This window comes from Panthera uncia, chromosome B1 (assembly GCF_023721935.1).
Source record: "Panthera uncia isolate 11264 chromosome B1, Puncia_PCG_1.0, whole genome shotgun sequence".
Classification (NCBI taxonomy): Eukaryota; Metazoa; Chordata; class Mammalia; order Carnivora; family Felidae; genus Panthera; species Panthera uncia.
In genome coordinates, this window is record NC_064811.1 from 116,749,950 (window position 1) to 116,774,467 (window position 24,518).

The window sequence follows — 24,518 nt, forward strand, 5'->3', positions numbered from 1 at the left end:
TGTCGGGCTCTGTGCTGAAAGCTCAGAGCCTGGAGCCTGCTTCAGATTCTGTGTCTCCCTCTCTCTCTCTGCCCCTTCCCCATCCCCACTCATGCTCTGTCTCTCTCTCAAAAATAAACATTAAAAAAAGTTAAAAAAAAAAAAAAGATTCACTCTCTCTTTCTCCTTCTGCTCCTTCCCCATCTCTAAAACTAATTAACTAACTATCCAAGCCAAGTTTCATAAAGGACCCCTTATCCCTTGTAATGACAAAATAAAAGCTCTCTCCACTGTAAACTTGGATGGTATGGTCACTGGGTAAATTTTAGATCTTTGGAAGGAATGTTAGATGAAAATAGATGTCTAACATGTGCTTTTCAATAAGCTAAAGAAGTAGGAGCTATCGATGAATGTCAGGATTGTCCTGACTTAATTAGTAAGCAGGCTACCACGTTCTGAAGAAATAGTTCTAAAGCAAGAACAATCTCTAGAGGTTTCAGTAAAAACAATGCCAAATTACTTATACCAAAATCAAATACTGTAATTTATATACAAATTCATATAATGCAACACTCTGTGTTTTCTCCCTTTTTTCTCCAATATTTCCTCTTCTACTGCAGCTGAGATTATAAAACTATATTAGTACGTAGGGAAAAAGTCAAGATTTAAGCAGAGCTAAGAGTAAGATCTTAAATGTAAAAAAGTACTAGATTCTTCCTAATTCAAAAAAGGCATTTCTCAAGAAAAATCTTGAAAAGAATGTTCTGAATAAATTCTGCAACTGAAATGTTTAAAAATTACCATGAAAAAACAAAAAAGCACACGACAAATCCTAATATGTGAAAAGACACCTTTGTCTAAAACTGTATTAAAATATTTTAAATGAATTTACAATAAAAGACATTGGATTTTATGCCTTTAAAGGTGTACTCTGTAAAGTTCTTAGAACAACTATAAAATAATGTTACAAAAATATATTAGTAGTACAGGAAAAAATTTAAAAAAAAATTTTTTTAACATTTATTTATTATTGAGAGACAGAGACACAGAGCATGATCAGGGGAGGGGTAGAAGGAGGGGGAGACACAGAATCTGAAGTAGGCTCCAGGCTCTGAGCTGTCAGCACAGAGCTGACGCGGGGCTCAAACTCACAAACTGCGAGATCATGACCTGAGCCAAAGTCAGTCACCCAACCCACTGAGCCACCCAGGCACCCCTACAGGAAAAATTTTTAAAGTCATTCAATAATCCTAGTACTACAAAGTTTTTGTGTATAGTAGTAAGAAAGCAAGTGTTTAAGAGTCAGACTTGAATTTCAATTCTAGATCTACCAATTACTTTTATTTCCTAGAGCGAGTTACTTAACCTAAGTTAAGGTACAATAGAAACTGTTCACCTCACATGATGGTTCTAAACCAAGTACCTAGCACAGAGCATGGTATGTATCAGGTGACTAATGACAATTAGTTCTTTTTTTTTTCCTGGTCTTTCTATTTGCTTGCATAATTTGCCTAGTGGCCCCTACAATAATCTACTTCCACTTTATATCTCATTTTCTTTTAACATTTTAATATTGTAAACATTTTCCCTTGTTGCTAAATATTTTCATAGTTATCATTTTTGTACTGCATATGAAATTCCTACTATAACATTTGGGTTGCTTTAAATTTACAGTATTATTTCCATACATAGCTCATTTTCTTTCTTTTGGATTATTTTCTTTGGATGATTTCTTAAAATGGAATTGTGGTTTCAAAACACATAATCCTCTTACAGTCTTTGATATATTATACCAAGTTGCTTTTCCCCAAATTTGTACAAAGTCTAATGAAATTTGTTCTATTCTAGTTATAACTTCTCATTACTTTTACTTTACGTTCCTCAAAACATCCAGTTCTATTTTCTAACTTTCGAAAAAGCTCTTTGATATAAATGCGGACATTAAAAATAAAATTGGTCATTGGCTTGGCAGACAACTTCAATGTTTCTGCCACTGAAGTCTTTGGAAAGAGAACTGAAATATCTTAGTCTTGGATAGAGCTGTCCTTCAGATTCTGACACGCTGTGATCTTAAATAATCATCGACACATCAAAGCTCCATAACTGTATGTACTTGGGAAGAGGAGAATCAATTCCTTACAACGTTCCTCCCGCTCAATGTCTATGCAAACTCCTATTTAGAAAGTAAAGCTAAGTACGTTAATATAATGGTTGCTCAAAACTTTCCAAGTTTAAATATGTGCTACAACTACCATGAGGTAGGAAGTAACAATAATTCAACTACTTGTAAAGTCCAAGTTTCTTAGCTTGGCATCAAGAACTTTTTCCTTTTTAATCTTTTCTATTCTTATAGTACCACTAATGTCATATCACCTCAAATTTCCTTTTCTTCTCCTATCTTCCAGGTTCCATCTACATTTCAAGACTAGTTAATATATAATCTCTAAGTTTTCTCTGGGGGCGCCTGGGTGGCTCAGTTGGCTGAGCATCCAACTTCGGCTCAGGTCATGATCTCGCAGCCTGTGAGTTCAAGCCCCACGTCAGGCTCTGTGCTGACAGCTCAGAGCCTGGAGCCTACTTCAGATTCTGTGTCTCCTTCTCTCTCTGCCCTTCCCCCACTCATGCTCGCTCTCTCTCTCTCTCTCTCTCTCTTTCTCAAATAAATAAACATTAAAAAAAAATTAAAGATAAAAAAACAAAACGTTTTCTCTGTGTCTCCAAACTGGAAGTAATATTGATTTTGAACTCTTAACTGTACCTCATCTGCACCTCTCATATGGCATTTTACTTTCTACCTGCACTATATGCATTATAATTATCCTAAAAAGATAAGCGCCTCAAGGGTAGGATCAATGTTTATTTCTCCCAAATCCCTTGCCATGAAATAAAGGTAGTCAGCAAATATTTTTGAATTAATGAATGAATTAAAAGGATATACCAAGGGTATAAAGATGAGTCTTCCTGTCTGTAAAGAACTTTTTAAGGTCTACATCTGGAGGTTTGGCATGTTTCTCTTCAAAAACTCCAGTTTTGGGATGTTTATGTCTGAAGATAAAATGAAGTTTATAATCTTCTCCACATTTATCTGGTCCAAACATAATGGTATAGGATGTTTTATCATAAAAGTTTTCCTTCAAAGAGAGATGAGTGTAGGGATTAGTCCAGAATTAGAGTATTTAATGAATTTTTCTATTCTATCCAACCGGGTAGAGGTTATGAAGATCTATTGAATGCTAATTCACCAAAGAATCATTTGACACAAGTGACAATAAAGGATGTGGAAAAAAGTTTTACTTCAAAAATAGATTTTTTAAAAATGCACATGCTACTTCTTGAAGATGTAGGAGATGCTGAAACCACCCTAGCAACATCATAATAAACTTGAATTACTTTATTAAATTAAATCTGAACTATTAATATTTTGTTCAGAAAATTTAAGCATAGAGAAAAGCACACTAATGACCTTAATGATTACCCATTACTATTTTTCAAGAAGATACCAGAAAATGACCTTCCTGAGCACATGGTGAAGAGAGACTCAGACATAAAAACAGACACAGAGACATGCTCCCTATCTTACTACCAGTAATTTCTCTTTATCTGGCATGGCCTGTTGGTTCAAAGCATGGGATCCGTTGTCAGATAATGGGATGCAAATGCTACCACTGCCACTTAACCAGCTGTATATGGCCCTGAACAAATTTCTTGGTTTTGCTATAGTCCTGTTTCATCACCTCTCAAGTATGGAGATAATAATAGTACCTACCTTAAAGGTTTCTCTGAGGACTTACTGAGTTAATCAGGTAAAGTGCTTAGAAAAATACCTGGCACTTAATTTCATTATGTCATTATAGCTTTGAGTGACAGTCACCTTTCAATACCCAAAACCTTCAACATATACCTCAAACGGCCTCCCCTTTACCTAACTCTAATATGTTTCACGGCCTCGGCATAGCCATGCATTCTGACAAATATCTCATTGATGCCTCATTTATCTTATGTCCATTATACGCAGAAGCCCTAATACAGCCCCCTATAGGAGAATGCTACAAGAAACGCCTCCAACCTTCAAAACAGTTCTAATACACTTGCTTCATTATGAAAATATTTTTAACCTGTTATTTTTGGGGACTGCCAACTCCTGAACTGGCCCACCTTTTATATTTGGTGGTTTGACCATTTCGTTTTACTGCTTTGCTCCGTTATTTTACTTCTCTGAACAAACTTATGATTCTTAATTTGTAAAGAAAATAACTCTAAGCTGATCTTTCCATGACATTTATAAGCACCATGTTATTTTTTTACTTATAGACACAGCAAACTATTATTTTGCTAAAGATTACAAAACTGATGCCATCAAGTAACATAGCTGCATATGAAACTGGAAGGCGCACTCTGAAAACTATACAGACTCATTTGGACAAAGATTTTTAAGGTTCTTTTCAATTTCAGTTAAAATAAAAATTTCAGCTTTATCAATTGCTTCTTAAAAATATTATAAACTTTAATACGGTTTTCTTAAACATTAAAATATCATACCAGATTCAAACCATCAGTGTCTGCTAGGAGTTTAATGTATGCACCTCCACAATCAATACCATCTTGAAAATTTACTTCATATCTAAATGAAGGGAAAAAGAATCATACTGCTGATAAATAAAAAATTACTAATCGCTCTTCAAACCGAATGTATTATTCTCAATTCATTTAAACATAAATGTTTTACATTACCAGAAGCTCAAATAAAGCATATCCACAACGTGTAGGGAATAAGCAGACATGCTTTTTCTATGCACATTCTTAAAATATTAATAGAATGATTATAATCAGAAAAGTCAGCCAACTTGTTGCCATAATTTTTTCCATCAAAACTGCTGAATTAAGAATAAGATACTTTAAAACTAGAACAGGAAACTTCAAAGTCAGATAAGGTGTACACTATACATATATCTTTATAAACTAAAAAACAAAAACTGAGGACGATAGCTACAGCAATAGATTTCTAAGAAATTGCTGATAGATCTTAAATACCCAGTTCACTAATTTGTATTGTAGTTCAACTACGCCTACATGTTAAATAGCTCATACATTTAATTAAATACATCCAGCAAAGAGATTTCATAATCTCAGTCAATAACCTGGAGTACTTCACACCTCAATGGCCAGGAAATGCAGAAAAACAACTGGAAGAATGAACCGACAAGAGAGCCTTTTCATGGATTTGCAACACCGTGTCATTTCCAGCAAGAGTTTTTTGTTATTTTGTTTTTTTAAAGAAAATAATCTTTCTTAGGCAAAGATGTAGGCATATCGAGCAGTATTTAGGAGAGATTTTTGGTAAAGTAATGAATTAATGTGAAATGATCAATGAAATGGCCCTCACAGTGAAAAACAGTAAAAACCAAAATGGTTGTGATTTGGCTTGATGAATTAAAAGAAGTGAGAACTAGAGAAGTAACAGAAACCAGTGATAATTTTAAGAAAGGACTGTAGTTTCATATGTTTCTAAAAAAACTTTAGTGACACAAAAGTTAAAAAAAAAAAAAAAAGCATACGAAACTTTTGACAGTTTGAACCCAATTAGTGTATATATTTTGCACCGAAAAGAACAAAGGAAATATAGTAAAACTTTAAGTGACTCTGAGTTGCCAGATTATGGTGATCTTTCCCCACTAATTTCCACTCTGCTTTGTTTCTCAAGAAGTCTACAACAGTGGTTACAAGCATGTAATTTGGAGCCAGAAAGACCTGAGATTTATTCCTGATTCTGCCACTTACTCTAGTGACACCTAGGAAAAGCAAGTTATTCAAGCTCACAGACCTCAAAGGACAGTGATGATTAAATAATACCATGTACAGCAAAGGCCAGATGTCCAAAATGTTAGCTTCTGTTATGACCAGAAGAAAGGGTCTGTTTTGTTCTTTTTCATTTTTTAAATAAAGGACAATCTGTTTTCCTCAAACCTTGCCCTTATATTTATTTTAAGCAGTAGCTGAAAAAGAGATTTTTTTTCTCATGGAACATGTTTTTAAAGATTATAAAGTAAAAGAAATGGTCCATGGTGTGAATTAAAGGTAAATATTAACTATTTTAGGTAAAATAAAAAGATACTTTTATTATAGGTGATCTAAGTACAAAGGGTTCTGTGAGAAGGTAAGAACTGAAAAAAAACAATTCTGTAAAGTGTCTCTATAAATATAATATAGTTTTGTTGTTGTATTATGTCTAGACCCATTGTTACATCTATTTCTTACACTGCAAACTTTCAGAGTTTTCAAATCATTAACTTGTGCAGATTATAAATAATTCACAATGGATTAGAGATGAGTGAAATGTGTATCATATAGCTTGACGGCTGTTATTGTTTAATCACAGGAAAAATGAGGATATATTAGAGTATATGGCAACCTGATTCTCTTTTAGAGTATCATTTCCCATACCGTCTTATGAAACAGTAATTATCATTAGGGGGAAAGAATTCTTTCCCGTCAAGTATGTCTGGAAAACAAAGTATTAAAGTTAGAAAAAGGTTTTTACATGTAGAAGTTCTCAAAACCTTTAACGGGCAAGCAAATATGCTTCCTTATGTCAAAAGTTAGGATATTCTTAGTTTCTAAAACTTATATGACCACATAACGCATATTACACAAATTGTACACAATTTGGGAAAAGGTTTTGAGCAAAGTTATATTATAAATCCACAGTATTTATAGTAGTTAATATAAAATTTCTTTATTTGTCCCATTTCATCAGTATTAAGAGAAGACATTCACTCTCCTTCTCCAAATTGTTTGTAAGCGTATCAAAGACTGCTATTCAATTCTTGGCCCCCTTCTTCCTTTTTGAGGATATAATTTCACAATTACTTTAATATTTCTTCTAGACTTATTACCTAATCTTTGCTTCTACTTTTGCTTACTTGCCTAGTGGTGATTTATACTTTCTGAAAATACTATATTTGATTCATTTTACTCTGAAAATATTAAATTCTATATTATTTCCCTTGATCTTTTCATTTAAGCCACAAAGGGTCAAAATAGAAAGTGATATTATATTCACCTAAGTTTCAACAGAATAGGATTACTTTCAAACTTTAAGAAAAAAGAAAAACCAAACCCTGAATAATGATAAATAATATCAAGCTCAAATATTAGTTCCAATAAGTAACTGTAAAAATATTTTTAATTTGCTAAAATAATAATCATATGCTCTTTGACATTATTCAAAAATTTAAATTTATTGACATGACAATGCAGCTAAGTCAAGACAACACAAGTGAAAAATTAAGCCAATGATGCCAAATGCCATGTTTTAAAAATTTTCTAAAACACAGAATGGCATTTTATACTATGTGGAGAACATGTTAAACATGTTAACAAAAATACTGAAGGGGTTCTAGAGTGATAAACTTCATAGTTAATGATACTTCTTTGTGTTGTAATTAACTCTGGGTAGCCAAATCTTCTAACATAAGGTAGAAAATAACATTTATACATTTCCTTTTCTTTGCTTTTAATTTGAATTTTTTGACTTTGTAATTGTATTCGTGTAAGTGGATTTTGTTTTGTATCAGTTTTATATAGGTGAAACTTGAGGAATTTATACCTGACAGTGTACATGTAAGCAACATCATAATAAAACTAATTTATGTCACACTATGGGGGAGTGAAGGATTGTGAAAACATGTGCCCTTTAAAAGGGGTCTATGCTGGGGCGCCTGGGTGGCTCAGTGGGTTGAGTGTCTGACTTCAGCTCAGGTCACGATCTCAGTTTATGAGTTCGAGCCCCGCATCAGGCTCTGTGCTGACAGCTCAGAGCCTGGAGCCTGCTTTGGATTCTGTGTCCCCCCTCTCTCTGTCCTTCCCCCATTCATAGCTCTGTTCTTGCTCAAAAATAAAAATAGCCATTAAAAAATGCTTAAAAGGGGTCGATGCTTAGAAGACACTGATCCATATATGTGTATCTTTTTTAAAATAAATTTGTTTCCTTTGAATCTTATCACTGGTTTAGCAGCAATATTTATGGTTCTATTCTGAATATACTGAGATTAATATCTTAACAGTAAGTAATTTTTAGAAAAGAGCTAAAATAAAAATGGTGATTTTAGTATGTATTATACGGTCTACGGTGGCAGAATTTTTTATATTACAGTACATATTATAAAACTTTTAAATTAACCTTCCTTTTACTCAAAACCTCAGAGTGCCTGTGCGTATTTATGCCTTCTGTATTTAAGTAAGTGAAACTGAAAAGGAAATCTGGACTTTTATACCCATTTTATACCCTTCATAGCTATATTCAGAAGCCAAATTATACAAAACTAACATACATTTCAGAGAAAGTACTGTAAAACATAATAAAACTTACTGAACAATCAAAGGTTTATCAGCAAAAATGAAGGGTTTTGCTAATGTCGCAGATATCGCATGATGCTTTGCTTGAGATTTCAACACCAGCCCTCTGTCACCAGGTATTCGGTTTTCTTTCAATTCTTCTATTTCCCATCTTCCTAAAATATAAAGCAAAGCAGATTAAACGAAAACCAAAAACAATGACTTATAAATTATTTATCAGCAGTGGTGACTAGTAAGATTTTTTTATGAAGGCTGATTTGCGAAAAATAGAACAAAATTTGAAAAACAGGAAATAATATCTGCAATTGTATGCATGCCCACTCTTTTTTTTTATCTTAGTAGAGAATAGTTTCATTTTCTTAGCTAAAATTAGATTGTATTTCTCTGACTTTTTAATCAATGAAATTACAAAATGTGGTTTGTAGCATGATCTAGCAATACTGTATTTTTTTTTTTTTTAATGTTTATTTATTCTTGAGACAGAGACAGAGCGTGAACAGGGGACGGGCAGAGAGAGAGAGGGAGACACAGGATCTGAAGCAGGCTCCAGGCTCTGAGCTGTCAGAGGGCTAGAATCACAGATTGTGAGATCATGACCTGAGCCCAAGTCAGACGCTTACCCGACGCAGCCACCTAGGCACCCCATCAAATGCTGTATTTTTAAAATGATAAATTTTATTTTTATTTTTTTAAGTTTATTTATTTATTTTGAGAGAGACAGAGACAGCACGAGAGAGGCAGGAGCAGCGACAGAGAGAGAGAAAGAATCCTAAGCAGGCTCTGCACTGTCAGCACAGAGCCTGACACAGGGCTGGAACCCATGAACTACGAGATCATGATCTGAGCCAAAACCAAGAGCTGGACAGACGTTTAACCGATTTGAGCCACCCAGGCACCCCTAAAATGATATATTTTAAAATTACATAGGAGATAAAGAGTTTCCTTAACACAAAATAAGCAGTTTGCATCGGTCTGTTTTGCAATATATGATACTCATCAGCTGCTTTCTTTACTTTGCAAAAGGTACTGTGGGGATTTAAATTTTATTTTGAAAACTGTATGCCCAATAAACACAAATTAAGGTCACTGTTCTCAGGCTAGGCCAATTAGCTCTCAGAACTTTTGGCCAAGAAAGTAGCAAGCACTGGATAAGCACTAAGCTATAATAATGGCAAAGTTGCATTCGCTCCTCTCTGGGCTGGGATTTTCCATGTTTAAGATCAGACAGCTCCTGGAATTACATTTGGGGCTACAAACGTTGTAAAGTTCCATGGGTTGCCGGTAGCCCAAAAGTTGCATGTTGGACTTTTCTCCTTTTTTCTCTTTAGAATAGAAAATAACCAACTTCTATTAATTTGTATAAAATGTTCTAGCTTTGAAAATTATAGGTACTGTCAATTCCCAATGAAACTCAATTTAGCAAAAACTAGCTATTTTTCAGCATTATACCAACTTGGAATATTTATTAACAGGCACTTATGAATCATAAATGCTCTTTATATTACTTGTTTTCCTTTCTAAAACAAAAAACAAAACAAAACAATAGTACAGGAACCTGAACAATCATGAATCAGAGAGAAATAATTTTTGGTCTGTCTATCACTGTGCAGAATTTATTGAGTTTTATAAAATCCATTTCATAGGTTTCTTTTCCTTTTCTCTCCCTCATTTGGTTACACTATACCTTTCTAAAAAAGATGAATTCATTTGATATTTATTCTCTCACATTGATGATAAATTGTATTATCACTACTAACCTGACCAAAATCAAAGGTCTTCTTTTAAGGAATAACAACTTCATCTTTAGGATTTTCAGGATATTTATAGCAAAGAATTTTTTAAACTATCTTGTCTTTTTTTTTTTGCAATTATGCACATATATTTATCAGCTATGAAAAAGGTACCATCTAGTGCTTTAATTTTAGAAAACTTGTGACAGGGTAATTATTGCCCAATGACAAGAGGTTTTTCCAATTCCAAATAAATAATAACTTTCTATTAATTTATCACTTAGCCAAATTCTAGACAATACCAGTGAATATATATTCTGATATAAATAAAATTTTAAAAAGAATTCACACAGTTTAAGGGGCATCTGGGTGGCTCAGTTGGTTAAGTGTCAGATTCTTGATTTTGGCTCAGGTCATGATACTGTAGTTTGGTTCCTGCTTGGGATTCTCTTTGTCCCTCCCAGTTCATGTAGGGGCGTGCACCTTCTCTGTCTCTCTCAAAATAAATAAACAAACATTTTTCTTTAAAAAGGAATTCACAGCTTTTATATCCTGAAAGTTGGTCACTTAAAGAACTGGTATTTATTAAACATTTGTACTTTTATTAATAACTTAATCTAAAAATGTAAATAGGTCTACTCCAAATGCAAACTCTACATCCCAGCACATGTTTCACAGATCTGCTTACTCCTGAAAAGCTCAGAATGAGCTTTATTCAAGTGGCACTTGACAGAAGCTGTCATTAACTATTGTGAATAATAAATTCTCTTGCAAAAGAACATAATATTAATCTCAACTACCACTTTTTTTTTTTAATGTTTATTTATTTTTGAGAGAGAGAGACAGAGCATGAGCAGGGAAGGGGCAGAGAGAGAAAGGGAGACACAGAATCTGAAACAGGTCCCAGGCTCCGAATGTCAGCACAGAGTCCATTGCAGGGCTTGAATCCATGGACTGTGAGATCATGACCTGAGCTGAAGTCAGATGCTTAACTGACTGAGCCACCCAGGTGCCCCTCCACTAACCAATTTATAAACAACACTGCTACTATCAATATCCAAAACACCATTTTTAGCATCTAGAACTTTGATTCCATATTTTTCAAAGTTGCTTTTAAGACACTGGTAAAAATCATTCAAAAACTATACTAAATCTAATATGTGAGAAAATTATTTTCATGGATATTTATGTTTAATGAGACTACAGACCAAACTTCAGTGCTAAGAAGCTTGGTTTTTTTGTTTGTTTGTTTGCTTCCTTGTTTGATTTTAATTTTAAGCTAAAGAAAAGATTCATTTAAATGTTAAAAGACACTTTTGTCCATCAAGAAACAGAGATTTAAACTCACTTGTAAGATAGAGTATATCTTAATTTTAGGAAACTAAAATACAAATGTGAAACAATTATCTACCCAAAGTTCTTGAAAAAAACTGGAAAGTAGTCTAAACATAGTTTTTTTTTAAGATTTTTTTTTTTTTAAGTAATCTCTACACTCAACATGGGGCTCAAACATACAGCTCTGAGATCAAGAGTTGAATGCTCTACTGACTGAGCCAGCCAGGTGCCCCTAAACCTAGGTGTTTTAAGCCAAACATTCTGTTTGATAATGTGTATCTCTGCGGGCATATTTTAGGTCATGTTACACATCTGCAGACTTCCTGCTTCTTTGGGTGAAATTATTCTTTTCTCTAAATGGATTTGGACTGAATGCAATATTGCTTGATCTGTGCATATGGCAGAGTTCTTTTTGGAGAATATAAACACAAAAAAACCCAGAGGAGTTCTGAGGATGGAGAACACTGCAAAGAAAGACATGCAGGCATGATTTTCATCTCACATTAAAACAAACTATGAAAAGGAATTAGACAGCTGACATCCAACACAAGCTATTATCTGTTTTGTTACTGTTCTCATGTATCTGCCTGTTGGAGTCTGAGTGTGAGGTCATACCCTTATGGGTATGAGGTCCTCTGAGAGAAAGAGAACTCCCACTACCAGTCACTATGAGAAGAGGCTGATCTTGCTTTAGCATACAACCAAGGAAGAGGCTGATTTTAGACTAAAAGGAAAAAGAAGTTCTTTTGTCATCCTATTAGGGAAGAAAAGATGACCCCTGCATATAGGACATTTTTTTTCCTATGGCTAAGCTTGAAGATAATCCTATCAACCAACGAAAGTAGACATTAAGGCCTGGAGATATGGGCTCCAGGAGTAGCCACATAACTAGTAGCTCTCATTAATTACCCTGTTTCACACTTGCTAAGAGGATCTTGCCCTGACTTACAACCTGATCTAGGTGTGCCCATGCTGGAGTTGAACCACCACAGAACAGCAGTAGCCTGGGAAATACTGCTGCAGGAAATGCAGTGACTAACTGCACTGGAGTAAAAATTCAACTCTTTCGAGTCAGGAAACCAGATGGTGGCTTAAGTATGGGTCACCCAGAGACCTCCAGAAATATCAGAAAGGAGATATAAGGCTGAACATTCTATTGTGGAAACATGACGGAGCCCCAGACCTCATATATTATATATATTATATATATATAATAGAAATATAATTTTAAAAGGTAGTGAACTCTGGATCATACTAGTTATATTGAATATTTAAATAAATACTTTACCATCATATATGGAAATCTCCTCATCTGTATCATCTTTCTTAGCTTTTGATAAGACCCACCTATAAATAAAGATGAAAGCAAATACGTATCATTAAAAGTAAAGCCAGCAATTTATAGACACAACATATACTAGAAACACAACAAAAGATTACCCAATAGTCACTTCTCATTAAAAACTAAATGCTTAGAGGCTAAATAAGGATGCCCATACATAATCTCACAAGGCTAGAGTCCAAACACATTTGGAATCCACAATTTACTAGCTGTATGATCACACATCAGATAAACTAAGCCTCAGTTTCCTCACCTGTAAGGCGATAAAGCTATGGAGATAAATATAGTACTGACCTACCTACTTGGGACAGTGTCTGGCATATAAAAATCAATAAATAGTGGCATTTACTTTTTTAGCAATATTTAGGATGGGACAATAATTTGAATTTGTCATCTGAAGTTTATCATTAATATCAGTCCTTAGGAATGAAGAAATGGTATAATTTTTTTCCTTTATATTTGTAATTCATTTGCATATTTTCTTTGTATAAATGAGTAACTCTCCAAGTTAAACATTTCTATCAATAACAAAAATGGTACTGGTTTACAGTGCCAAATAGAATACTTAAAAATTTTTTATAGTTCTGTAGTAGAGGCAATTTTAATAGGCCAATAACTTTGAAAATGCTAATTAAATCAAAGAAAACATTCTCTTGAATGAATACTCACCCAGCCAACCTTCCACTATCAAAAGTTTCTGTAAAATATACTTCTCCTATAGGTTGAGGTGTCTTATATTTAATCTAGAAAATAGATTTTTTAAAATCTAAAGTTATTCATCTTCACAAATACTTTAATTAAATAATCTCACTAGTTAAGAACCTAATATGCAATGCACATATAGGTAAAACAGATAAAAGGTGACATGACCTCAAAACTTTGTATCCTAGTGTGATAAGGTACAAGAGAATGTAAAAGATACAATGATGAGAAAAATACTGTAAATGCAAATAAAGAATACACTGAGTCCTTCCAACACAGGAAGGATGGGAAAAAGTTCTAGAGAAAGCCTCATGACACAGCTGGCATGGCCTTGAAGGGATTCTAACAGGTGACAACATTTGGGAATATAAATCATCAAAGACAGAGGACAGAGCATGGTCTAACGCATGTAAGATGAAAAACTTGGTAAGCATGTAGACAAGTTTAATATCAACTCTTAAATTTCACTGTTACATGATAGAGGATGAAGATACCATTTTGAGAGATTAGGAACCCAGAGAAGAGAAAGATTCAATACAGAAAGCACTGTAAAGCAATTATCTGCAAAGAATGGTTTCAAGTGTTCTGTAGTGTTAGCTGGTATGATGATGACAGTGATACTGGTGGTGGTTATATGGTGGCTCTTTTAATCCTCATAATACTTCTATGAGCAAAATACTATTATTGCACCCATTTTACATATGATGAAACTGCGTGACAGAGGCCAAGTAACTTGCCCACTGTGGCACAGTTAGATAGTTTTGGGACATGATGTGAACTAAGGCTGTTTGGCTCCAAAGCTTATACACTTAACCATTATGCTGTATAGAACATATCAGCAAAACAATTTAAAAGATTAGAAATAATTTATTGACAAATTATCAAAATGTAATTTGAATTGATGAACAAATAAAATTTTGCCTAATGTAATAGATCAATCTGGGTCGTTTCTGAATCAAGCTCTGTAATTTTATGTATATGATTACGAGATTTCTTTTTTCAGCCTTTAGGTAAAAGAATTCAGAAGTACTTTCTCTATTCACTGTCTCTACCCTAACCTGAGAGTACTTTTCCTGTCTATTTAAGGGGGGTGGATATTAATAATCAAACACAATTCCACATAATTACTGACAGGGTCAAAATTCTATCAAAATTGCCAATTTTTCTTTCTTTATTTTTTTTAATGTTTATTTATTTTTGAGAGAGAGAAAGAGTGCGAGCGGGGTAGGGGCAGAGAGAGAGGGAGACACAGAATCCGAAGCAGGCTCCAGGCTCCAAGATGTCAGCACAGCGCCCGACACGGGGCTTGAACTCACAGACGTGAGATCATGACCTGAGCTGAAGTTGGACGCCCAATGGACTGAGCCACCCAGGTGCCCCTGAAATTGCCAATTTTTCATGAAGTTTACTGAATTACAACTTTACTGTTCTCTATATTTTTATGGACTGGCAAAATGAACAATGGTACCACGAGCCTTCTTTCTATTAGATCACTCTTTAAATCACCAGAAGTTTATATTGCCCTTTATTTACATTTTACTGTGTCTAGATTACTTTTACTACATGCTTATAATACTATAAAATTAGAAGCATCAGAAGTTGTTCTTTCCCTTTCCAACCATTTTTTTCAACTATCACCTAATACAGTTAAAATGGCAGGTATCTCTCAATTCATTTCAAGTTTTAACTTCCAAAGACTGTTGTAGTAGCTGTATCTCAATTAATCATCAGCACTTCGATTACTTAACTTTCTGTAGATCGCAGAACTAGGTTTTAAAAGAAATGTACTCATGGAGTTTAAAATTTAAAAGAGAAAGAATAATCACCTTAAACAGCTAAACAACACTTTCATTTGCAAATAAAAAACTCTAAAATAAGTGAGGTGAAGTCTATAACAATAATATATTTAAGCAGTTGCTGACACAATACAATTGATGCATTCTTACCATCAAAAATATTTCTGAAAAATTTCCTGATCATCCCAATATTATCTATGAATATTCCTCAATGTAAAAGTTCTTCTGGATTGACAAGATGTACAAAAATCTCCTCAAGGTTTTTCAGACTTGTTAGTCACCACCTCAAAACATATCTTAACAATGATGAGCCAGAAACGCAGGTGAGCCTTATTAAATGTCTACCTCATTACCACCTCCCTTTCTAATTCATCCTCCTATTTAGCATCTCCTTTCCTCAGAGAAATAAGAAAAATGACTTATTTTATCTCTAGAACTGCAAATGACACTACCTTATCTTTTATCTGAAGAGGGCCAGCAGTGTCCAAAATAAGACTGAAAACCTTTCTCTTAGATAGAAGTGCTCAGCGCTCTTTAGTCAGTGACAAATTCCTATTTTGATAATAAAAATCTTCTGCATATTTACTTAGTAATAAAACTGTGCTAGGTGCAATGCACAAATTTCTGTAATACATGAGCATTCTAAAACACAGCAAGAAATAGTTAGAAAAAAAGCAGTGTTTTTCTATTTATTTAGAAAATGACTACTATTAAAACTGAAATGAATCTTAGAGGTCACTCTCCTCTATATTCTGTGAAGGAATAATTTACAACTCATTTTGCAGTAACCTTACCTCTGAGGAGAGTTCACCTTCATTAACATCAATTTCTTCTGAATTTTCATCAAAATCTTCCATCTCACCACCATCATCCATAAATTCTGCATTAATTGAGATGAATAGAAGACCCAAATATAGCCAAAATCTTTGGAAATGCATACTGACTACCTGTGAAATTAAGAGTTATCGGTGAAAAGTTGTGAAAAATATGGAAGTACACTTACAAAGAAATAGTTTCTCTTTAATACCTCTTTTGTTCTAGGATAGCTTCATTAATGAAGGTATTTAAATTATACTTTGAATAAATAAAATACAAACTTCAACTCCTACAGGACACAGATTCTACAGCTACACACCGGCTTCTAAAAACAAAGAACCAAGAGCACAAAACCTAAAGAGATAAGCAACAGTGACTGCCAAACTCAAATATTATGTGGACTCCTTTAAAAGAAAGAAAAGGTTGGGGTTGGCACATGGCTGGCTCAGCGGATTAAGCATCTGATTCTTGATTTTGGCTCCCATCATGATCTCAAGGTTCGTGAGATCCATTGGGCTCTGTGCTGACAGCATGGAGCCTGCTTGGAATTCTCTCTCTGCCCCTCCCCTGCTCCCTCACACTCTGTCTCCCTCTCTCTCTCTCTCAAAATAAACAAGTAAAAATTAAAAAAAATCATGGTTCTCAAATTTATTACAATCTTGCTTAAGTATATATAAACATACAACTGAAGTTTCATAATTATAAAACCAAAGTACATTTACATATAAACACCAAAAACCTAAAGAAAAAATTTTTTATCATAATTTCACGTAAGTCTTTTACTGAATCAAATCACAGCTAAAGACAAATAAATATGGGCTTACTGCAATCAGGTTGACTGTATTGGATAAACTTCTTTTACATTTATCATAATACTTTGATGACTCAATAATCTAACCATTTCTCTAAGTACTGCAAAATGTCTGTTCATTATTATAGCATTACTTGAGTAGAAATCAAATATAATTTGGCTGCCTTTTGGCAGAAATACATGATTTGTATGTCTTGCTCTATTCTCATTAACATGTTAAAATTCAAGTTTCATTTTTTGGTGCCAATGGCCTTTTAAACACAAAGTAAACGTGGATACTGAACTCGTGTGGCAGTCCTTGGTTATAAGGTGGTCAGAGATCCAGGTGATCCATAGTACAGTTCTATTACTTTTTTCCCCCAGTTACCATCATTACGAAAGCTTTTTTTTTTTTTAATTTTTGTAATCTTTATTTATTTTTGAGAGAGAGACAGCGTGTGAGCAGGGGAGGAGAAGAGAGAGAGGGAGACACAGAATAGGAAGAAGGCTCCAGGCTCCAAGTTGTCATCACAGAGCCTGACGCGGGGCTCGAACTCACAAACCGTGAGACCGTGACCTGAGCCAAAGTCAGACGCTTAACTGACTGGGCCACTCAGGGGCCCCATGAAAACTTTTTTTAAAAGTAAATTCTTGCCCTGGTGGCAAAACAGTTTCCTGCCTTAGCAACCCAAAGGCACCAACTCATTTTCCTCGGGTGCAGCAGTTTCTTCTGGCAGATGTGAGGTGTCTAAAATTCATCTCGTGAGAATATAGCTGCCTGTTCGTGGAGCCTTTCACGTGAAGAGCAGCCTCAGGACATTATTCTCTTTCCTATGCAGCGCACCTTTACTGCACTATTCACAGTAGCAAAAAGGTAGAAACAGCCTAAATGTCCATCAGTGGATGAAAGGATAAACCAGTTGTGGTATATGGAAATAATTGGAATATTATTGATGTTCTACCTGGAAACGTCTAGCATATTCTTTCATAAATAGTCTTTCCTGACCTCAAGTCCTGAATCTCCTCTCCATGAAAATCTATTTGTTGCCATCTTCCCAAGATCTCGGTGGAGAAGAAAGAAGGATCCTTTCTGGGAGACAGCCAAGTCTACTTTCTCATCCTTTCCCTGTCATTCACTGAAGACTGGTTAGTAGATTTGAATTTGAACCAAAAGTATGAGAAATGCTATTGGAGGATGTGAGAGAATCCACTCAGCTCTATAACCTGGATTGCAAAAAAAGATCTATAAACATATTCTAAAAGGAACCGAAGGGATTGCTGGGAAGATGGCGGCTTAGGAGGACGCTGGGCTCACCGCGCATCCTGCTAATCACTTAGATTCCACCTACACCTGCCTAACTAACCCAGAAAACCACCAGAAACTAGCAGAACGGAGTCTCCGGAGCCAAGTGCAGACGAGAGGCTCACGGAAGAGGGTAGGAAGGGCAGAGAGGCGGTGCGTGCTCCATGGACTGGCGGGAGGGAGCCGGGGCGGAGGGGCGGCCCGCCGGCCAAGCAGAGACCCCTAGTCTGGCTCACAAAAGTGGAGGGGCCAGACGAAGTGTGTTCCGACAGCAAGCAGGACTTGCTTAGTATCTGGGAGGTCATAAGTTAACAGCTCTGCTCTGAAAGTGGGAAGCCTGGAGGACAAAGGGAGGGAGAGTTGCTGAGCCCCAGGACGACAGAGCTCAGTTTGGCGGGGAACAAAGGCGCTCGCCAGCACCATTTCCCTCGCCCATCCCCCAGCCAAAATCCCAAAGGGAACCAGTCCCTGCCAGGGAACTTGCTTGCTCCTCGCAAACACCCAACGCGGTGGTTCTGCGGAGCCACCCCTCCAGCAGCGGGTCTGACTCCCTCCCGCTGCCACAGGGCCCCTCCTAAAGTGGATCACCTAAGGAGAAGCGAGCTAAGCCTGCCCCTCCTGCCCCCCTGCACATTGCCTACCCACCCCAGCACCACAAGCCTAGCAGTGTGCAAGTAGCCCAGACAGGCCACGCCACCCCACAGTGAATCCCGCCCCTAGGAGAGGGGAAGAGAAGGCACACACCAGTCTGACTGTGGCCCCAGCGGTAGGCCAGGGGCAGACGTCAGGTCTGACTGAGACTCTGCCCACCAGCTCCAGTTATACACCACAGCACAGGGGAAGTGCCCTGCAGGTCCTCACCACTCCACGGACTATCCAAAATGACCAAACGGAAGAATTCCCCTCAGAAGAATCTCCAGGAAATAACAACAGCTAATGAACTGATCAAAAAGGATTTAAATAATATAACAGAAAGTGAATTTAGAATAATAGTCATAAAATTAATCGCTGGGCTTGAAAACAGTATAGAGGACAGCAGAGAATCTCTTGCTACAGAGATCAAGGGACTAAGGAACAGTCACGAGGAGCTGAAAAACGCTTTAAACGAAATGCAAAACAAAATGGAAACAATGACGGCTCAGATTGAAGAGGCAGAGGAGAGAATAGGTGAACTAGAAAATAAAGTTATGGAAAAAGAGGAAGCTGAGAAAAAGAGAGATAAAAAAATCCAGGAGTATGAGGGGAAAATTAGAGAACTAAGTGACACACTAAAAAGAAATAATATACGCATAATTGGTATCCCTGGGGAGGAAGAGCGAGGGAAAGGTGCTGAAGGGGTATTTGAAGAAATAATAGCTGAGAACGTCCCTGAACTGGGGAAGGAAAAAGGCATGGAAATCCAAGAGGCACAGAGAACTCCTTTCAGACGTAACTTGAATCGATCTTCTGCACAACATATCATAGTCAAACTGGCAAAATACAAGGATAAAGAGAAAATTCTGAAAGCAGCAAGGGAGAAACGTGCCCTAACTTATAAAGGGAGACCTATAAGACTCGTGACTGATCTCTCTTTTGAAACGTTGACAGGCCAGAAAGGATTGGCACGAGATCTTCAATGTATTGAACAGAAAAAAATATGCAGCCGAGAATCCTTTATCCAGCAAGTCTGTCATTTAGAATAGAAGGAGAGATAAAGGTCTTCCCAAACAAACAAAAACTGAAGGAATTCGTCACCACTAAACCAGCCCTACAAGAGATCCTAAGGGGGATCCTGTGAGACAAAGTACCAGAGACATCACTACAAGCATGAAACATACAGACATCACAATGACTCTAAACCCGTATCTTTCTATAATAACACTGAATGTAAATGGATTAAATGCGCCAACCAAAAGACATAGGGTATCAGAATGGATAAAAAAACAAGACCCATCTATTTGCTGTCTACAAGAGACTCATTTTAGATCTGAGGACACCTTTAGATTGAGAGTGAGGGGATGGAGAACTATTTATCATGCTACTGGAAGCCAAAAGAAAGCTGGAGTAGCCATACTTATATCAGACAAACTAGACTTTAAATTAAAGGCTGTAACAAGAGATGAAGAAGGGCATTATATAATAATTACAGAGTCTATCCATCAGGAAGAGGTAACAATTATAAATGTCTGTGTGCCAAATACTGGAGCCCCCAAATATATAAAACAATTACTCACAAACATAAGCAACCTTATTGATAAGAATGTGGTCATTGCAGGGGATTTTAACACTCCACTTACAGAAATGGATAGATCATCTAGACACACGGTCAATAAAGAAACAAGGGCCCTGAATGACACATTGGATCAGATGGACTTGACAGATATATTTAGAACTCTGCATCCCAAAGCAACAGAATATACTTTTTTCTCGAGTGCACAGGGAACATTCTCCAAGACAGATCACATACTGGATCACAAAACAGCCTTTCATAAGTATACAAGAATTGAGATCATACCATGCATACTTTCAGACCACAATGCTATGAAGCTTGAAATCAACCACAGAAAAAAGTCTGGAAAACCTCCAAAAGCATGGAGGTTAAAGAACACCCTACTAAAGAATGAGTGGGTCAACCAGGCAATTAGAGAAGAAATTTAAAAATATATGGAAACAAACGAAAATGAAAATACAACAATCCAAACGCTTTGGGATGCAGCGAAGGCAGTCCTGAGAGGAAAATACATTGCAATCCAGGCCTATCTCAAGAAACAAGAAAAATCCCAAATACAAAATCTAACAGCACACCTAAAGGAAATAGAAGCAGAACAGCAAAGGCAGCCTAAACCCAGCAGAAGAAGAGAAATAATAAAGTTCAGAGCAGAAATAAACAATATAGAATCTAAAAAAACGGTAGAGCAGATCAACGAAACCAAGAGTTGGTTTTTTGAAAAAATAAACAAAATTGACAAACCTCTAGCCAGGCTTCTCAAAAAGAAAAGGGAGATGACCCAAATAGATAAAATCATGAATGAAAATGGAATTATTACAACCAATCCCTCAGAGATACAAACAATTATCAGGGAATACTATGAAAAATTATGTGCCAACAACTGGACAACCTGGAATAAATGGACAAATTCCTAAACACCCACACGCTTCCAAAACTCCATCAGGAGGAAATAGAAAGCTTGAACAGACCCATAACCAGTGAAGAAATTGAACCCGTTATCAAAAATCTCCCAACAAATAAGAGTCCAGGACCAGATGGCTTCCCAGGGGAGTTCTACCAGACGTTTAAAGCAGAGATAATACCTATCCTTCTCAAGCTATTCCAAGAAGTAGAAAGGGAAGGAAAACTTCCAGACTCATTCTATGAAGCCAGTATTACTTTGATTCCCAAACCAGACACAGACCCAGTAAAAAAAGAGAACTACAGGCCAATATCCCTGATGAATATGGATGCAAAAATTCTCAATAAGATACTAGCAAATCGAATTCAACAGCATGTAAAAAGAATTATTCACCATGATCAAGTGGGATTCATTCCTGGGATGCAGGGCTGATTCAACATTTGCAAATCAATCAACGTGATACATCACATTAATAAAAGAAAAGATAAGAACCATATGATCCTGTCAGTCGATGCAGAAAAGGCCTTTGACAAAATCCAGCACCCTTTCTTAATAAAAACCCTTGAGAAAGTCGGGATAGAAGGAACATACGTAAACATCATCAAAGCCATTTATGAAAAGCCCACAGCTAACATCATCCTCAATGGGGAAAAACTGAGAGCTTTTTTCCTGAGATCAGGAACACGACAGGGATGCCCACTCTCACCGCTGTTGTTTAACATAGTGTTGGAAGTTCTAGCATCAGCAATCAGACAACAAAAGGAAATCAAAGGCATCCAAATTGGCAAAGATGAAGTCAAGCTTTCGCTTTTTGCAGATGACATGATATTATACGTGGAAAACCCGATAGACTCCACCAAGTCTGCTAGAACTGATACATGAATTCAGCAAAGTTGCAGGATACAAAATCAATGTACAGAAATCAGTTGCATTCTTATACACTAACAATGAAGCAACAGAAAGACAAATAAAGAAACTGATCCCATTCACAATTGCACCAAGAAGCATAAAATACCTAGGAATAAATCTAACCAAAGATGTAAAAGATCTGTATGCTGAAAACTATAGAAAGCTTATGAAGGTAATTGAAGAAGATATAAAGAAATAGAAAGACATTCCCTGCTCATGGATTGGAAGAATAAATATTGTCAAAATGTCAATACTACCCAAAGCTATCTACACATTCAATGCAATCCCAATCAAAATTGCACCAGCATTCTTCTCGAAACTAGAACAAGCAATCCTAAAATTCATATGGAACCACAAAAGGCCCTGAATAGCCAAAGTAATTTTGAAGAAGACCAAAGCAGGAGGCATCACAATCCCAGACTTTAGCCTCTACTACAAAGCTGTAATCATCAAGACAGCATGGTATTGGCACAAAAACAGACACATAGACCAATGGAATAGAATAGAAACCCCAGAACTAGACCCACAAACGTATGGCCAACTCATCTTTGACAAAGCAGGAAAGAACATCCAATGGAAAAAAGACAGTCTCTTTAACAAATGGTGCTGGGAGAACTGGACAGCAACATGCAGAAGGTTGAAGCTAGACCACTTTCTCACACCATTCACAAAAATAAAGTCAAAATGGATAAAGCACCTGAATGTGAGACAGGAAACCATCAAAACACTAGAGGAGAAAGCAGGAAAAGACCTCTCTGACCTCAGCCGTAGCAATCTCTTACTCGACACATCCCCAAAGGCAAGGGAATTAAAAGCAAAAATGAATTACTGGGACCTTATGAAGATAAAAAGCTTCTGCACAGCAAAGGAAACAACCAACAAAATGAAAAGGCAACCAATGGAATGGGAAAAGATATTTGCAAATGACATATCGGACAAAGGGTTAGTATCCAAAATCTATAAAGAGCTCACAAAATTCCACACCCAAAAAACAAATAACCCAGTGAAGAAATAGGCAGAAAACATGAATAGACAGTTCTCTAAAGAAGACATCCGGATGGCCAACAGGCACATGAAAAGATGCTCAACGTCGTTCCTCATCAGGGAAATACAAATCAAAACCACACTCAGATATCACCTCACGCCAGTCAGAGTGGCCAAAATGAACAAATCAGGAGACTATAGATGCTGGAGAGGATGTGGAGAAATGGGAACCCTCTTGCACTGTTGGTGGCAATGCAAACTGGTGCAGCCTCTCTGGAAAACAGTGTGGAGGTTCCTCAGAAAATTAAAAATAGACCTACCCTATGACCCAGCAGTAGCACTGCTAGGAATTTACCCAATGGATACAGGAGTACTGATGCATGGGGAACTTGTACCCCAATGTTTATAGCAGCACTCTCAACAATAGCCAAATTGTGGAAAGAGCCTAAATGTCCATCAACTGATGAATGGATAAAGAAATTGTGGTTTATATACACAATGGAGTACTACATGGCAATGAGAAAGAATGAAATATGGCCCTTTGTAGCAACGTGGATGGAACTGGAGAGTGTGATGCTAAGTGAAATAAGCCATACAGAGAAAGACAGATACCGTATGTTTTCACTCTTATGTGGATCCTGAGAAACTTAACAGAAACCCATGGGGGAGGGGAAGGAAAAAAAAAAAAAAGAGGTTAGAGTGGGAGAGAGCCAAAGCATAAGAGACTCTTAAAAACTGAGAACAAACTGAGGGTTGATGGGGGGTGGGAGGGAGGGGAGGGTGGGTGATGGGTATTGAGGAGAGCAACTTTTGGGATGAGCACTGGGTGTTGTATGGAAACCAATTCGACAATAAATTTCATATATTGAAAAAAATAAAAGTAAAAATAAAAGTAAATTCTTAGAACTCTTAGATCTTTCAGAACGTTTCTATAGACCTACATTGGTCCGCTTTAGAAACACTGGTATGAGATTAGCAATTTACATCCACCAGAATGGCTATAATCAAAAAGAGAAAGTAACAACTGCTGAGAGGATATAAAGAAATTGGCACCTTTATACATTGCTGGTAGGAATGTATAATGATGTAAGTTTTGGAAGATAGTATGTCAGTTCTTTAAAATGTTAAAAATAGAATTACCCTATAACCTAGCAATTCCACTACTAGGTATCTGCCAGAGAGAAACGAAAACATATATGTACACAAAAACTTAAATATGGATGCTTAAAGAAACATTTTCATAATTAGCCAAAATTTACAAACAACACAAATATCCATCTACTAATGGTTAGACAAAATATGGGCTATCTATACAATAAAATATTACTTAGCAATAAAACTGAATGGTATACTGATATGTTCAAGAT

At 36.2% G+C, this 24,518-nt stretch overlaps 1 protein-coding gene across 1 annotated transcript in view; it reads right to left on the minus strand.

Moving 5' to 3' along the window:
* Positions 1 to 24,518, minus strand: part of CLGN (calmegin) — a 56,234-nt gene that overhangs the window by 15,870 nt on the left and 15,846 nt on the right. The window contains exons 2-7 of the mRNA XM_049632166.1: positions 16,034 to 16,186; positions 13,411 to 13,484; positions 12,688 to 12,746; positions 8,348 to 8,489; positions 4,519 to 4,600; positions 2,918 to 3,110 (exon numbers count right to left, since the gene is read on the minus strand). Coding sequence (XP_049488123.1) covers positions 2,918 to 3,110; positions 4,519 to 4,600; positions 8,348 to 8,489; positions 12,688 to 12,746; positions 13,411 to 13,484; positions 16,034 to 16,177 — 694 coding nt within the window. The 5' untranslated portion in view covers positions 16,178 to 16,186. The remainder of the gene's footprint in view (positions 1 to 2,917; positions 3,111 to 4,518; positions 4,601 to 8,347; positions 8,490 to 12,687; positions 12,747 to 13,410; positions 13,485 to 16,033; positions 16,187 to 24,518) is intronic.